A 17,727-nucleotide genomic window follows, 5' to 3' on the forward strand; every position below is an offset into this window, starting at 1 on the left:
ACGCCACCCTGGGGCACCCATCTGTGAGGGAGCCCTTCTCACTGTGCTCATCCTGATTCCCCATGTCAAGGTGCCACCATCAGGTTGACATTCGTCAGGTGGGTGGTCTCTGGCTCCACAAACTCCCCCACCTGTCCTTGTGCTTGCCTCACCTCTCCTGCACTGCGACACCCCATCCTGGCTGGCCCTCCGTGAGGATGCCCTCTCCACCGTCCTTGACTCTAGGTCCCATTGCAAGGCAGCCTTATCCTCTGTATCAACACCCTCCTCTCCCCACTCAAGCTCTACTGCCACAATCAATACGCAATAAATATCTCTCAATCATAAAAACACAAAGAAATTAAACATGGGCCTAAGACTTGAAAAGACAACTGAAACAAAGCAATTAAAGCACAAGGAGCACATGAAAAAGAGATCAGCAGCATTATACACCAGAGAAATACTAATGGAAACAAGATACCGTTCGTACCTCACAAAAAGGTTCAATGTTAAAAGACTGAAAACCACAACAATTGGCAAAGAGTGGAAAAACCACAACTCTCATACTCTGCAGGGGAGAATGTAAGGAATGACACGCACTTTGAAAAGGGTATAAACATGACATCCCTGTGCCCTCTGGGGATCATGGGTTAGTGACAGCCAGCGAGCAGGAGAACCCACCTCCCAACCGGTGGGTCACATGGCCTGACCTGTTCTTGGCACCCCAGGAGGGCAAGTTCAGGGGTTCAGGGCCACAGCAGCTCCCATCTGACCTTTAGCCTCCACATTTGTACACAAGGCTCTCAGCTTCCCAGGACAGAGCACCCTTTCTGGGGAGTGATAATTTGGCTCACAGAACCGCCCCAAAATCTCCCAGGAACGTGACTTTTCCACTGGGGTTTAAGTTGTTACTTGGGGGAACATTCTGCAGAGTCCACAGACTTCACTGGGAATCTTCAGGGAAAAAATTTGCCACCCTATAAGCAATTCTTACATTTCTGTATGAAGCATTCCAACTTTCAGAGCTCTAAAACATTGTATGCTAAAAGTTCTTATTGTCATTGCTCTGCCTTCTTTGTGTTCCTTTTCAATTTCTAACTTTTTTTCTACATTATTGTTTGACTCTTCTCACAAGCTTGTCATAAGTGTTAGGTAGTAAATGGTACAAATTTTCTCCATTGAATGATGTTATCTCTATTCTGCACATTATTAGCGGAGCCATGGTTAGTATTTTTAAAGTATTGTGCATTAGTGGTTTCGGCGCCCTCTTTGATCCAAAAGTTATATCCCAGCAGTTGTTCTGTTTACATCACACTTTGCTTTTAGTTATACTCAAATGAGGTTATAGGAAATGTGCTCTATTATACTATATGATTGTTTCAAAATGCTGAGAATCTTTTGTAGTCCAAAATGGTGAATTTTAATTAATGTTGTCACATGGTCACTTGCTATTAACATTTTTTCACCATTTTAAGTTTCATCGCGTCTCTATTCCACATTGACAGGAGTTTTAGGTACCTGTTGAATCAGCACATTGTGTGTGAATTTCCAGAGATAGTAAATGATGGCTTTCTCTCCTGCTCTCCTTCATTTGTTCACTCATTCATTTATTCCTCCCACAGACATGCGTGGAGCACTGGGCCCCTAATCCTGGCCAGGCCCTGCGCTGGGATCTGGACACATGGGGCAGAGTCAGCACAGTTGTTAAAGGAAGGGCCATGACCCCACATAGGCAACGAGAGAGATCATTCCAGACTCTGGGGCCACAGAGGGAGAAGCTTAAGTAGAGGAAAGAAAAGGTTAAGGGCAGGGTGGAGGGTGTGGGAGTTTTTTACTGCTTCGGTGTTGCCCTCTCAGCCCTGCAGCCTTGGTCTGCCCCAGGTACCTGTCACAGGAGTGATTTTGTGCAGAACCAGCTCAGTTTTCTCCATAGTGTGGTGCGGCCCAACTGGCCATGGGAGCAGCTGCAGAGCCCTCTGCCTCAGGAGCCACTAAGTAGGAACGCATCCTGCCTGCGAGGTGCGCTGGCGCCATCGCAAACGATGCTGAAGGGTTTCCTGGCAGAACCCACTGATGACGAGACACCAAGTCTCAGTGTCCCTGGACTTCATGGGAGGTGTTGGGGTGGCTGTGATGGTTCAGGTGCTTATCGCTCTCTTGATCTTAGGCAGAATTTTTCAGGCAGTCAAAGGCAGGTTTCAGCTATAGGGAGACAAGGAACCTGCCAGTAGCAGTTCAGCATGAGCTGTAGCAAAATGGAATGTTCAACAAGTTTCATCCTGTGAGAGAAGAGGATGCAAATGCAGACGTGACTGATGACCTGGACACGTCAACCCTGTGATGTGGAACATCACGTGCACCAAAGCAAAACATGGGGGAAAAACAAGCCCTCAGTGTTCAGACCCACAACATTTGGTGTCTGCTCCTGCAAAAAATAGATCCAGGCCCTGGAAGGTGAAACCAATCCCATCAAGCCAAAATGGAAGATTAAGACACAATGAAAACTATTGTGGGAAACTGAAAAGAGGCTCCTGGTCTCCACACTGAGCTCTGGGGCCTGAGTGGAGAGCGCAGTCACGTTTCTGCTGGAGGCTGGCTGCAGATCAAAGGCCTGACAGCTTCCTGGGAGGAAGTGAAACAGGTGATAACCTGGAATCACCAGAGGGAGAGAATGTTGGTGACCCGTCAGAAGTACCAGGAAAGTCCAGTGGGACGCTCCAAAGTCAAGTGCACATTCAAACTTTCAACATCACAAGAAAAACCCATCCTATACAAACATGGATGAAGGTGAGAAATAGCTCACCTGATATGACAAACATGTCCAGACTGAGGAAGCCGTATCAAATGGACAGATCAATATCCTGAGAGGGAGGAACGAAATGACTGAGCTTTACCAACAGAAACAAGAAGAGCAGCTCAGAATTAGCTGTCATGGCAGATTGTGACGTGCCAGCAAGAGGTGGGAAGTTCTGAGCAAACGACCTGATGAACCGTGAAACCGATGAGCTCAAGGCCTATAGAAAGCGATTCAAAGACGTGAAAGAAAGGCTGGAGAGAACCATTCCTTCTTCACGGAGGCGGATTCTGTCCTTAGCAGTAAAACCTCGTTAAGAGTTCAGGAGGAAACTGAATGAAACTTCATCATCCACAGAGAAGAGGTTATAGACCTGAAGCAAAGAAAAATCCTACTGGCATTCAACTTGAGCTTCTAGAAGTGGTTCTTTTTTTCTTTTCCCAAATTCTTGAGTTGAATGCTTATTTTGCGTTTATCCATTTTCATGTAAATATCATTGAAACCGTAAATTTCCCTCATAATTAAGGTTTAATTATGTAACACATTTTGTTTACCATTGCTATTCTTAAATTTCACCATAATGTGTCTGGTTTCGAGTTCCTCTTTATTTTTCATGTTGCAGTGTTTTGAGCCCTTACATTCTGGGATTGCTTATCTTCTTTTAATTCTTGGAAATGTATCTTCAGTTTTTTCAAATATTTTGTCCTGTTTTATTTTCTCCTTATTTCTGGGACTATAATCCAGATGTTGGTACTTTGAATTCCATCCATATCTCTTAAACATTTTTTTATATACCCTCTTTCTTCACCTTGTTTGCTGAACTCTGGAAGAATTTCTCAATCAAGAAATAGAGTCCTAGATTAATCACATTGTAGAAACAAAATCTAGCAATACACTTACTATGAGAGATATTACATAAAACAATTCAGAAAGATTAGACATAAAAACATGTAATGATATGCCAGGCAAATATGAAGTGAAAGAATGCTAATGTAGCAATATTAATATCTGGTAAAACAGAATTCAGATCAAAAACTTTCCTGGGCACATATATATTGGCAAAAGGAATATATGTGCATTTAAAATGTAGTTCCAAAATATATAAAACCCAAGCTGAAATTATTAAATTCACAATTCTAATTGGAGATTTTCACATATACGTCTCAGAAAATAACCAAGCAGATTAAGTAGTCAAAAAATAAGCAAATATTTAGAAGATTTGCAAAATATTTATTAAATATGAATATATTAATTATAGAGAAATTTACCCTATACAATCAGAAAATACAAATTCTCTTCGAGGACAATGGAAACATTCACGAAACTGACCATATACTGAGCCACAGAGGCACATCAATATACTGTAAAAAGTTAACATCATGCAAATCATGTTCTCTGACTATAATGCAACACAGGGCGAAAGCAATAATAAAGGCAACTTTAAAAATTCATATACCTGCAAACTAAATATATAACTAAAAATACCCTGGATTAAAAAGGAAATCATGAAAGAAACTAGACAACAAAATTAAGTAATAGTGTACATGCAAAAATTTGTAAGATATAGCTAAAACAGTATTTAGAAAATTACATCATTAAATACTTTATAAATATTGAAAAAATAAGCATTCAAGATGTTGCTTATTTTATATCAAATACAAAGAAACGAAACAGAAAAAAATTAAAGATGAAAGCATGAATCAATAATATATATGGTAGAGAGATAGATATTTAACAAAACTAGGAGCTGATTCTTGGCAAGATTAATATGATAAGCAGTACTCTGGCAAGGCTGACCATAGGAAAAATAGAGACAATAAAATGGGAGAAATACAAAATTTAAACAAGAAGGTGCCACTTTCTGACAATCAGAATGGCAAAACTTAAGAAAGGTGAAAAAGGTATTGGTAAAGAGACCTTACCAAGAAATAGGCATTTGTAGGTATGGAGAAATAGGTATTCAGTACTGCTGGTGGGGTGTTAACACATACAGTCATTTTGAAAAGTCATCTGGAAGTATTTAGTGAATAAGGGGATGAATAAAATGTGGTAAATATAGAACTAAAGGTATGGACAGCAATACAGACAGTGCTTTAAAATACCAGGGGTGCCAAAAAAATGTATACAAGTGTGCACTTTGGTTAACGTAGCTCCAGCAGTTCGCTGTAATCAGAAGTGTCTGGATGCTGATGGAAATGGCTTTGAGCACCTCTTGTAATTGCAGAAGTCAAACGTGACTTGTCTTCTTTTGTTTTTGGTATATATTATTACAACTTTAATAGTTTTTTCCTCTTAATATGTGCATACCTTTTTTTTTGTTGGCACCCTCTGTATAAAGTGAGTGAAGAGTAAACAACAGCGTGGAATGTTCCAGAAGCAGTACCCACACTACGTGCCAGCAGTTTTCAAACATTTTGATCTCTGGACCCCTTTACATTCTTAAAAATTACTGAGGACCCCAAAGAACCTTTTATGAGGGTTATATTGATCAGTATTACAATATTAGAAAGTAATGCTGAAAACTAAAAATATACAAGCAGACATTCTATTAGCCATCAGAGCAACGTTATCACATATTATGTAGCCTCTGGAAAACTCCTCTGTACACTTGTGAGAATGAGAGAAAGGCAAATAATACCATGGTACTATCATGAAAATAGTTTTGATCTCTCTTCTCCCTGAAAAGATCTTGTGAACTCCACACCACAACGTGAGAAGTTGTGCCCTATACTGATCCAGATACATTAACTTCCTTTTTCTTCCCACCTCTGTGATACTTGGTTAGAGCAACTTTCAAATCTATTGTAATATATACTTTGTAACAATATTTGAGGTTCTTATATGTAGGCTCCACACAAAGCATTTTTTGTAATAATACCATCTAATCCTCACAACAATCTGAGGATTACTTCTGTTTCCCCACTTTACAGATAAGGAAACTGAGGCTCAGAGAGGTTAAGTGATTTCCTAACGGTCACACAGCTAACTTGGACCAGACTGAGATTTGATCCCACATCTGATTCAAGAATTCATTCTCTTAATCACAAAACTGCATTGTTTCTTGTGATTCATATTTTCACGATATACAGATGTTCCTCCTACAAACCCAAGAAAAGAGCAGTTAGAGAGATACTGATATGAGACCTATGGACAGCTGTAATTTGGACTGCAGTCTGGAATTAAAACTTGTTTTCCATTACAAATTTGCGCCCCAAACACAGGTTTGACTTCCTACTGGAACCTTCATTGGTATATACAGAATGGCCTCCTTTCCTTCAAGGGGACTCTGGCTATAACAAAAGATGGTCTGCTCATCCCAAAGCTATGTGCTAGATAATTTGGAGTGCTTTTTCACATACTCTATAAACTATTTGGTTTGCAAAAGAAACCTGTACACTAGGCTGGGCAGGGAATATTGGCCCCATTGGTTTGAGCATTTATTTATCCAGGTTACCTTACCCAATTTGGTACACACTGCAGAGAGCAGAAACTGAAATCCAGGTCTTCTCATTTCAATCCAATATTTTCTTATATGCTAACACCAAGGTTTTGTCTTTTTTCCCCAAAAGAATTTCCATTCAGTTGTCAAAAGCTTTTTGAAAGGTCTACTCACTCTGAACTAAGAGAATTGCTCTCCTTAATGTGCTCAAGCCAAACTTTGTTTCGGTTCTGCAAGCCAGGAAAATGCCTCAGATTTACAGCTACATGTTCACAGTAGAAAGTATAATGGGCAAAAAGAGGATCTTTTCCCCTCCAGAAAAATAATCAGATGTCTTTGTCTAAGGAATAGAGATTTCTATTTCGTATTTTGCGAGGCATAATAGCACAACAGAAAGATTCTATGGTTTGTATTTTGGCTCTCCCACTTAAGCACCATTTTTTTGGTAGTTTACTAATGATCATTACTGTAACTAATATGTAGTACTAGTGACAATGGTAGCTGTCATTTGTTAAATATTAACTGGCAGACACAGCATGAAGTATTTTATGTACACTGCATCATTTAACCATTTTTGAGATTATTGAATTTAATGTATGTCCTTTTGTGCAAGATCCTATTTAAACCCCACCAACCACATCCTTAAGGTAGAGTTACTTTATTTCCTTTGTTTTGCAGAGCAGTTTGTAATTACTAGAGCCAGCTACAAGAATGTATTACGGGACTAAATTTACAAAAACATGAGGAAATCACAAAAGTACCTTTCTCTGACGGCCAGAAAAGCCGTCAGAGAAATACATACATTAAAACTAAAATGACGACAGTCTGCTCATCTATGGGAAGTGGTCCAAAGGCTGCACTCAGTTCCGGATTAACATCAGACCTAATTCTGCAGGTGTAGGCTGCCTGTTCAGTGACATCAGCTGCTGGCTTGAAATTAATCCACATCTCCATGTGGTTCTTGATTAGACTGTTCTGCCAATCGCACTTCTGTACAACAATTGCCTATGGTTTGAAGTACTGAATTAGGGCAATCCCCAGTGGAGTACTAGTTAGCCTTCTGAAATGCCAGAAACACTTATTAGTCAGCATGACTGACTAATATCTGTACACGTGGATTCCACATTAGGATGTTTCTAACATCCTTTGCACGGTTGAGTCCAGCCACTATTTCTTTTTGCATGACAACTCATATGCCCGAACATCTTTACTGTTCCCTCACCTCTAAATACTACAGATGGATATAAAATTCTAGGATGGAATTTCACCCCCTTGCACACATTAAAAATTTGCTTATTTTGCTGTTAAAATAAGACTTTTGCTGTCTACCTGATCTTTTTTTGTAGGTGATCTAGTTTCAGATTCTTTCCCTTTATGTTCTCATCTATATAAAGCATATAATCCAGTGTAGCTTTCCGTTTCTTTTCTGTTTTGTACCTGATAAACTGTGGTCTTTCATTTTTAATTCTAGGCAACTCCCTAGTGTGTTCACTTGGTTTTTCTTTGTAACCTTATTCGTTTCATGTTTCCTACATGCTTATATAGCAAACAAGACAGAACAGATTAAGTGCCCAGTCTTGTGGTGATTATGAGAGGCTGACAGATTGGGAAGAGTGAGATCCTGTGGGGTGGTGTGATCAGGGACATATCATTTTGAAGTGAAATGTGAACTGAAACCATGCAATTATCTGAGTTGTGGAACATGACCAAATATTAAGTCCAAATCACGAATTACTCAATTATGAATGCATTTTTATCATTACCTTTGTTTTGGCATTACTTGTGTCTCTCTTTGGTCTGCTATGACCTTGAACTTTCTAATCCGTCCCATGAAAAGAGTAAACCTGTCTTTGTGCCAAATAGTACACTCTCATTATGACTAGTGGTACAGAGGATTCAATGAAAGATGGAGAAAGGCATAACCTTGAGATAAATGGGGTGAAGGAAAGCTTCCTGCAACCCATGCTCCTAAATGAGTCTATGTCTCCTTCCCCAGCAAAAGGTACTCATATCAGAGATCTCATTTTGATAAAACATTTATAAGATGGGATTCATCTCATCTTTCAAGTATCAAGAGAAACAAACGAGTGTTAGCAGAGGCTGCAGCAGCAGCAGCTGCCAAAATCTTTACTCAAATACCTGGTAACAAATGGTGCAGAGAATAAGAGGAAAGAAAAGATAAATGTGTAACTGATCTGTTCTCATGAGACGTTTCCTTACCATTTATTTTATCTGCTGAGAGAGATGTTACACTTGTCGTAGACTTTGCTGTGTAGAACTAGCCTATGGTAATAAAGACTGAAAGAGTGGTTACCTTGGGGTAGGGTTATTACTTAGGGCATAGAGAGCCTTCTGAAATGCCAGAAACACTCCATAGTAATCTGGATGGGATGGTACTTTTAATGAATACATACATGTACACCAAACTGAGCATTTCAGGTTTCTGTACTCTCCTGAGTCTAAGTTATAACCTCAGTAGTAAAAAAGAAATTTGCCATGTTTGTGTAATGACTATGCTATTTTTATATTTCTTTAAATAACTTTTTAAAGCTAAAAGAGAAATGAAACCATCTGACCATCTTAATTGGGTATGGAGAATTAAGAGAACAGACATACATTAGTTTAGAAATGTTCTGAAATACCGTAAAGAGGAACAGCTCACATAATCCCACTATCAATGATCTCTTCAGGTGGTTATCATTTTAGCAAGCCAGTAAAGGATATAGAGGACTCTCTAAGTAGTTAAGACTCGGGAAGAAATAAACAAAAGACCCAGAGTCACGAATGTTAGCAAAAATTATGTGTAAGTTAATTTATCCTTTAGGGCTGCATTTCTCAAACTGGAACCTGTGGACATAGCTCAGAAATTAGTTATGTATTTCAGTTAAACCTAAACAAAACTTACACAAGCACATATCTAGATCATGCGAACGACCAACCACTTTACAATCAACTACAGCTACCTGTAATTTACTGCTCATACTTGCAAATTACGTTGGTATTAAGTAACACCTAAAGAGACTGCTTTTATTGTCTGGCTGTCAATTGCTTGGCATTGTTGAACTCATGTCCTAATCCCGCACAGTAGGACTACAATATAACATAAGGTATTTTAAGCTTAGCTTGCCAATTTTAAGTCAAAAATACATAAAATTGTGAGAAAATGTAAACATTTGCTTTCATAATTCATTTTGAAAATAATTTTAATTTTAATCAACTGTTCAGATAACATTAGCTAAATTAAGGATGTAAAATGTATTTGATGAAAACAAGCTTTACTTGATTGACAAGAAGTTACATCTTTGAAAGCAGTAGTTATCAACCAAGTAATAACAATGTGACTCCAAAGAAATGAAGAACAAGTTTTTAATTTTACCCATAATTTCTTGCACTTGATTTTTGTCATCATAATTGATGGTGAAGTATTAAAAACATAGTATGCTATTTGTGGATATACTGGGTAATAAAGCAAATAGAATCATTAGCAGCATTAACTTAAAAAGAAGCTTAAAAGCAAAATAATTCTTTGAAATAGAGCATGGAATTTAAAACCAACAGAAACACATAATGTTTTGAATATAAACATTACTGCTTTCCAGGCTTCTAATAAAGTATTACTTCAAACTGTTAAGACTAAAAAAAGTCATATATAATTGCTAAGACATGATTGAAAGAGTCCATCAAACATATTTGCTTGGAAATGTTCAAGTACCATCATCACTATACCTCTCACCACATTCAGGACCGAATAATATGGAAGAATGACTCACCGAAACAAAATATTTTTCATGAAAATTTGACCAAGTAATGGAAGACAAAGACAGGTTTGAGAATACTTTTTTATCTAAGATGAGGCAGGGAGCATTTGTTTCAATACCATGGAATGAGAATATCTGTTCCCCTCTGTCCCTTACTACAATCTGGAAACAAATAACAATAAAAGGATGAAAGAGGCATTAAACCTCCAAGTCAAGAGAACAAGAGAGATAACAAAAGATTTTGGAAGCTAAAAATAAATGCATGGGTGGTGATAGCCTCAACAGGCTGGAGAATTACAAGTTCATAAGTTAAGATTTGGGATAATTTGAACTACCAGGCAACCAGGTAACCAGGTAAAAATGTCAAGTAGGCAGTTGGACATGAGTTCAGGAGAAGGATTCTGGCTGGAGATTATAAAGTTGAATCATCACCACATACTTGGTACTTAAAGCAATGAGAAAACACCATCAAAGGAGCACCAATTCCTACTTGGAACTTTCTAATATTTAGAGGTCAAAGACATAAGAAATAACAGAGAAAACTGAGTTAGAGAAGCAGGAAAGAAAACCAGGAAAATGTATTTGATAGAAACCTAGCAAACTAAAGAAACTGTTCAGTGGAGAGTAAACAACTATATGAAATGCTGTTGAGAAAGTACAGTGAGGTCAGAGGTCAATGGAAACCTTAAGAACAATTCCAACGAAGCAATGGGGATGAAAACCCAACTGAACTGGGTTCAGGAAAAAAACTGGAAGAGGAGAAACAAAGAGGTGAATGCAGACCACTTTTCAAGGAGTATGCCATAAAAAAGAATGAGGCGCTTGCTGGTACTAGCTAGGACAGACAGCATACCCATAGTAATAGGAAAGGAGGCTACATGAGCAGATACTAGTAGGCTTCTAGAGAATATAGTGGTGGCAACTTTCAAAAGTTCTCCGACTTTTATTATCTCAGTGCCAACAGGGAGCAAGGTACAATGGGAGGAGGTATGAGAGATGTGAGGACAGAGGTGAACACACCATGCAAGGAATTTGGGAGAATGGAAGACAAAAGACTTAAGAGGAAAAATTTTAACTACTAAGCAACTAAGGTTACAATGATTAATTAGTCAGCATGACTGTGATTGGTAAACACTTCAACTAAAACAAACCCCAGTTCTGTAGTCTGTTCTTTTCTTTGAATACTCTCTCAAAACAGTTTTTTCTTCCAAGTCCTGTCCTAGTTGCACCACCCTACAGTGGAGATAATCTGATCTACATTTGAATATACATGCCAGAAAGAATGACATTTTTCCATGATAAACACCTACACAGAAATGTATGATTCAGGGAGCATTCAGGATTTCTCTTCCTCAGAGCCTGTACACAGACGGGAGGACATAAATGGTTTCCATTTTATGCTCCTCTATTATGGATTTTGTATTACTTACATTCTTAGGTCTTGTTTTCTTCTCTCTGGTACTATTCACCTCCCTACTATAAATTTTTAGGGTTTCATTTCTCTTGTTCTATTCTTGTTTTGCATGATATATTGCCACTTCCAGTTTCTGGGCTTTTGTCAAAACCCTACAGTTTCTTCCAGAGCCTTCTTTGCATTAACTCAATATTCAGTTAAATTTTTTATATAACATGTGAATAGTAATAAATGAAACCAAGTCAGGTAAATAATATTGAATCACAATGTCAGTCAAGACTTTTGCTATTATTATTTCACCTGAGCCATTTTTTCTGAAAAAATAATTTGATGAAATGATCTTATAATGAACATTTATTTGGTAAACTATTTTATAGAAATAGACTGTAAAAAATTCAAACAATTTCTTATTTAAACAGAAATCACAATCCCAATCTTTCCCCCATCAAAAGCCTACTCCATAACTGAAGCACCAAAAACCCATGAACTAAACTGCTAAAGAGGGAAAATAAGGGGAAAAAGACATTAAACTTCCACAGGAAGACTGTATATATCTGGCAGTGGTTAAGTACACATTAGGCTATACCCAAGAGTACTACTGAGTCTGAAAAATTAACTGAAAATCTAAATTTAATGTGAATACATCTTTGATCTTAATAAGGCTCAGAAAATTACCACCTATTAATTATGCAATTTACATCATGTAATCTGATATAACCGAAAAGTAAAGTAGACAATCTGGATTTTAACACCTATATATAGGTAAATCTGTAGATGTAAACAAGAATTTTTAAAAGACATTCTTTAGCTCCAATTTAAAACAAACATTCAGGACTGGACTCTTCAGAATTTTCTAGTATCTTGAAAATCCCCATCTTCTCTTTAATTGGTCCTGAGGCATTCATTTGATCTGAGAGAAAAATATTAAAACAAGAATTTATTTTTTAAAAGAGCCTAAAGAGGAATCTTAAAAAAGAAGTCCAATATGTTATAAGAAATGAGTCATCTGTCAAAAATGTGGGCCCCTTTATTCCCTAATCATTAACAGTTCATATTAGTAAAAGCAATAAAGTATACTATTCTCTTATTACAACTATAACTGGCCTCCAGGGAATACACAAACTGAAACATCAGTTTGCTAATCAAAATCACTTCTGCTGAATTTAAGACACATAGAGAAATAAACAGACCCATTTGAATTGTGTTCGCAGAGATGTTTGAAAAAAAAAAAAAAAAAGAGTCCAATCATGGTTACTTTAAAAGCTGGGTAACTAGACACCATGAAAATTTATCTTTATACACACTCCCACTGTCAATGTGGGATCTTTAACATTTTTAACAATATGACAGCTGTGGAAGAAAATCTCTACTGGTTTTAATTTGCAATACTGATTCCTAGGGAGGTTAACTCATCTTTGTATGTTCACCAGCCATTTCTTCCCCTTCTTATAATTGCCTGCTCAAATGTTGTCCATTTTTCTTGTTGTTGTTTGGATAAACACTTCCCATATGTTATATGATGCAAACTTTTGTGGTTTGTTCTCTTATCTGTTTACAGCATTGCCTATTTTTACAGAAGTCTTTAAATTATTGTACGTTTTAGTACAATTTATTTAGTTTGTGAGTTCGGTTACCTTGTTTAAGAATTCTTTCTTATCTTAAAGTCATGACATATTTTCCTATTTTTTTTTAAGTTAAAAGTTTTGCTTTTAATACTTAGGTTTTGACTACTTATAGTGTTCATTTATCTAGAATCTGTTCCTGAGTGTGGTCTGAGGTTTCCCCCTGTTGATTACAAATTCTCCCAGCATCATGTATTGAATAAGAGGAATTTCCCCTCTCTGCTCGGAGAAATGCAATTTCTGCCATTTATTGATTTTCCAGGGAAGTTTGGTGGACCACTAGTTAATTTATCTTATCACATGCTAATTCAACAGTCTTGATTATTATGGCTTAATTAAAAAGTCTTAATACCTGGCATAGACTATTTTGTTGTTCTTCAAAATTGTCTTGGCTGTTGGTCCTTTTCCATTTAAATTTTAAAAACGGCGTGTCATAGTTCTTTAATAAGTCACATTGGGATTTGAATTAGAAGATCAATGTAAAGGATGAAAGTTAATTTGGGGAATACCGACTTATTTTTTAATATTAAACATTCATATCTATGAATTTGCTTAAATCTGTACATTTATTCAGTCCTTCTGTTAATGTCCTTTAATCTTTCGTAATTTTTTCCTTAAGGCCTTAAAGAAATTGTTAATAGTGTTATAGTTGTTAAGATCTTGTTTTTTAAACAATTATTGTTGACACACAGGATTAATTTATAAGCAACCTTCTTGAATTCTATTCTAAAACCTTCTTGATTTCCTTGGACTTTCTATGGATATAATTATACCATCTGTAAATACAAGCAATTTGAACCCTTTCTTACTATTATTCCTTTAGCCTATTTTAATTATTTCATAGCATTAGTTAAAACATCCATGTACAGTAGGAGTGAGAGCTGTTATCCTTGAATACTCCTGATTTTAGTAGTTGCTTCCTAGATGGGTACATTTTATCAGATAAGAACATTCTTCTTTACGTGTAAGGATTATAAGGGTGATTATGATACTATATCAAATGGGTTTTCAAGTATCTAGTTCTCCTTTATTTAGTTAATATTTTCAAATGTTACACTCTCCTTTCATACCTTCTATACTGCTGATTTTTATTTGATAATGTATTTAAGATTTGGCCATACTGCTTTATCTTTCTCATATTTTTTCCTGAACTATTTGGTTATTAAAATGCATATAAACATAGAAAGAACCAAGAATAGGTAAAACTAATTTGAAAAAGAACAAAATCGGAGGATTCACTTTTTCCAATTTCAAAACTCACCACAAAGCTACAATAAGTAAGACAGTGTGGTACTGGCATAAAACTGACAGAAAGATCAACGGGGCAGAATTGAGAGTATAGAAATAAACCCTTACATTTATGATCAATTGATTTTCAACAAAAGTGCCAAGGCAATTCGATAGGGAAAGAATAACCTTTCAAAAAATGGTGCCGGGACAATTGGATAACATGTAAAAAAGATGAATTTAGACCGTCACCTTATAATCTACCCCAAAATTAAATCAAAAGGTAAGAGCTAAAACTTTTATAAGAAAACATCATGATCTTGGGTTCAGCAAAGATTACTTAAACACAATATCAAAATCATGACAGATAACATAAAAAAGGTAAACTGGAGCTCATCGAAATTAAAATCTTTCGCCCTTCAAAAGATACTAAGACACTACAAAGAAAAACCACAGACTGGGAGAAAATATAAAGGATGTATGTCTACAATATGTAAAAATTCTTTCAAATAACTAGTAAGAAGACAAAAAACAATCTTAAAGAGATATTTGAAACTTAAGTTGACGTGACACTATACCAAGTGGTATGCTGGTAAATGTTTAACAATTAGCTCTCCCCACCACCCAAGGGCTCTGGTTTATAGTTTTTTCCTATTTCCATGGTATTAAATATTCCTACCATCACTAGTATCAAGATACCAACATATTGCTAAATGTAGAGCTGGGAAAAGCTGGCCAGTAACACACTATTATATAGTATTTCCACCATATAGATATAATACATATAAATAATCAAGAGCACAGATATCAGTAATATGTCATAAATTAGGAAATGATGAGTTTTAAATATTTGCTTTCAAATTAATTTATGGTCATCACTATAGGCATCAATTCATTATTCTAAAAATTGATAAAGAAGCAATTTATCCTACCTCACCTGTATAGATTGTATCTCAGAGTAACCAAAGACTTGATGAGGAAAAGTTCTTATAAAACAAATTCTAGCCAATAAAGGTAGAAAAAGAAAATCACCATTTTCTAAGCCTTAAGGAAATAATGGTTCAAAACAATCATCATCAATGGACGGTTTCATCAGGTTAAATAAATAAAAGATTGACTGGAAACTATAATATTAAGATCAGCCTGAATGTGCTGATCAGTCTTAGCTCAATAAAAATAAGAAACATAGGTATTATGCATGCACCTCCTGGTATGACTTAAAATATGAGAACAAAAAGCACTGGTATTCCCAAGATTTGGAACCTGGATGTAATTAAGCTTACAGAGCTATTTACCACTTCACAGAAAATAAGTTGATTGAGGAAAAAGTCAAAGGACAACATAAGGGGATGGGGGAAAAAAAATCAGCCCATTCCAGAATACATAACTCCTTTTATAGGACACATAACAGGTTTCTCCATCCAGCAAATCAATGGGATGAAAAAACAAGTGAGAAGGATTTTATAGAAGAAAAGGGACATAACAATCAATGAAATTTGGATCCCGATTCAAACTATAAAATGATTTCAGACAACTAGGAAAATCTGGATATGGATTGGGTATTACTGCTAATTCTCTTAAACGTAACAATGACATAGTGGCTATGTTTGAAAACATGTCCTTGGTAAAAGATGCACAAAAAAAGTCATGGGTAAAATGTCATAATTTTAAGATTCTGACAAAGCAGAATGGCAATGAAACAAGATTGGCTAAATGCTGTGAACTGCTGCGGCTGAATGAATTACACATAGGGGTGACATTACAGGTATACTATTCTTTCCACTTATTTGTATGTTTCAAAGTTTCTCTGAAAAAAAAAAAAGGGCATGAGAAATACTTACCAATGAGATCACTTCGATCTAACAACAACTCTAGATCTTCATCACTAATGACCTTTTCTCTAGATCCTTTTACTTCCCTATAAAAAAACCACAACATTCAGGTCTATATGATAAATCAAAAACATGAATTATATTTTTCTAAAATTAAAAAAAAAAACCTTACCTTTCATAATCTCTAGATTTTAATAATTCCATTAATTCCTTAGGGTCTAAGAAGTTCTTAGATGGATTAAGTCCAGATTTACCACCTTTGAAATGATCTAGAAAAAATTTCCAAGAAATTCAACATTCAAAATTACTTTTAAAACCAAAACACATTACAAACCAATCAGAATTTCTTACATTAATAAGGACTGATAAAACCAAGTGTTGGTAAAGAAGAAAAGCAACCAAACTCTCACATATTGCTGATAACAGTGTAAAATGTATGTCCACTAAGGAAAAGTTTGGTAGTTTCCTACAGGCAAACATATACATATGCTAAGGCCCAGAACAAATAAATGCATATATCCACAAACACTTGTACAAGATTCACAATCTGGAAACAATTCAAACATTAAACAACAGAAGAATGGATAAAGTATTCAGCAATTATTAAAAAAACAAACTTCTAATACACACAACATAGATGAATCTCAAATTATTATGTTGAACACAAGTAGCTATACAAAAAATATACACATATAAATGAATCCATGTATGAAATTAAAATAAAAACTATGTGACAGAAACCAGTATAGTAAGTAGTTGCCTTCTAGTGAGGGGCAAGGAATCATGGGAAATGACTAGAAGGAATGCATGTGGAAACTTTCTTGGATGATGAAACTGTCTGTCACTTTGATCTAGATGACTACTAACATGAGTGTATACGTATGTCAAAATTCACCAAGTTGTACACTTAAAATCTGGCCATTTTATTGTATGTACATTATACCTCGATAAAACACTGTCAATGTTTTTAAAATTCCTTTCAAATTGTTCTTTGAAATTTTAATCTCTCAAAATACTGAAAATAGAACTTGGAAAAATAAAACTATAAACTTTACTTAATTTAGCTATAGTTAATGAACAAAATATATTTCCATCAAATTACTAAAGCAGCACACATGAAAAAAATTTAAAAATTTGCACAAAATCTTATCAGGACAAAATTCTTTTTTATTCCAATAACAATATATCTAACTACAATCTGAATGTTCCATTAAGTCAAATTAAAGATGTCCAAAATCTAATCCACATTTTCCTCAGAATCAGATACACTGAAGAAAGTACAGCAGGTCTGCAAATAACATCCTTTTGTCACAACGTTGATGAGATGCCACAGGAACTTAACTCTTGTTTATATCAATTAGCCTTTGGGAAAACTGGTTTTGTTCTATATGTCACTTTGCTTAAAGACACAGAACTTATCAACGACTTTAAGTTAGGACTTAATGTATTTACAAGTGCAAAAATAAATAAATTGATGGTGATTTTCAACATTATGATATTCTCATTTCTCTATGCTTCACAACTTACATAGATGATTTTCAACCTTTCTGAAGGTAGCCATCAAGTCATTTATCTAAATATAATTTTATATTAAATGGAAAAAAGCAGATCTTCTCCAAGGAATCTCAGGAAACAGAACACCTACTTCACTTTCCCTACTCA

The 17,727-nt window shown here is 35.8% G+C and overlaps 1 protein-coding gene across 1 annotated transcript in view; it reads right to left on the minus strand.

Annotated features, from left to right (window-relative positions):
• Positions 1–11,723: 11,723 nt before the first annotated feature.
• The window catches only part of HELLS (helicase, lymphoid specific), a 32,515-nt gene continuing 26,511 nt past the window's right edge, over positions 11,724–17,727 (minus strand). Inside the window, exons 20-22 of the mRNA XM_033131193.1 lie at positions 16,238–16,334; positions 16,075–16,151; positions 11,724–12,294 (exon numbers count right to left, since the gene is read on the minus strand). Of these exons, the coding sequence (XP_032987084.1) occupies positions 12,200–12,294; positions 16,075–16,151; positions 16,238–16,334 (269 nt within the window). The 3' untranslated portion in view covers positions 11,724–12,199. The remainder of the gene's footprint in view (positions 12,295–16,074; positions 16,152–16,237; positions 16,335–17,727) is intronic.

This window comes from Rhinolophus ferrumequinum, chromosome 16, assembly GCF_004115265.2.
Source record: "Rhinolophus ferrumequinum isolate MPI-CBG mRhiFer1 chromosome 16, mRhiFer1_v1.p, whole genome shotgun sequence".
NCBI lineage: Eukaryota > Metazoa > Chordata > Mammalia > Chiroptera > Rhinolophidae > Rhinolophus > Rhinolophus ferrumequinum.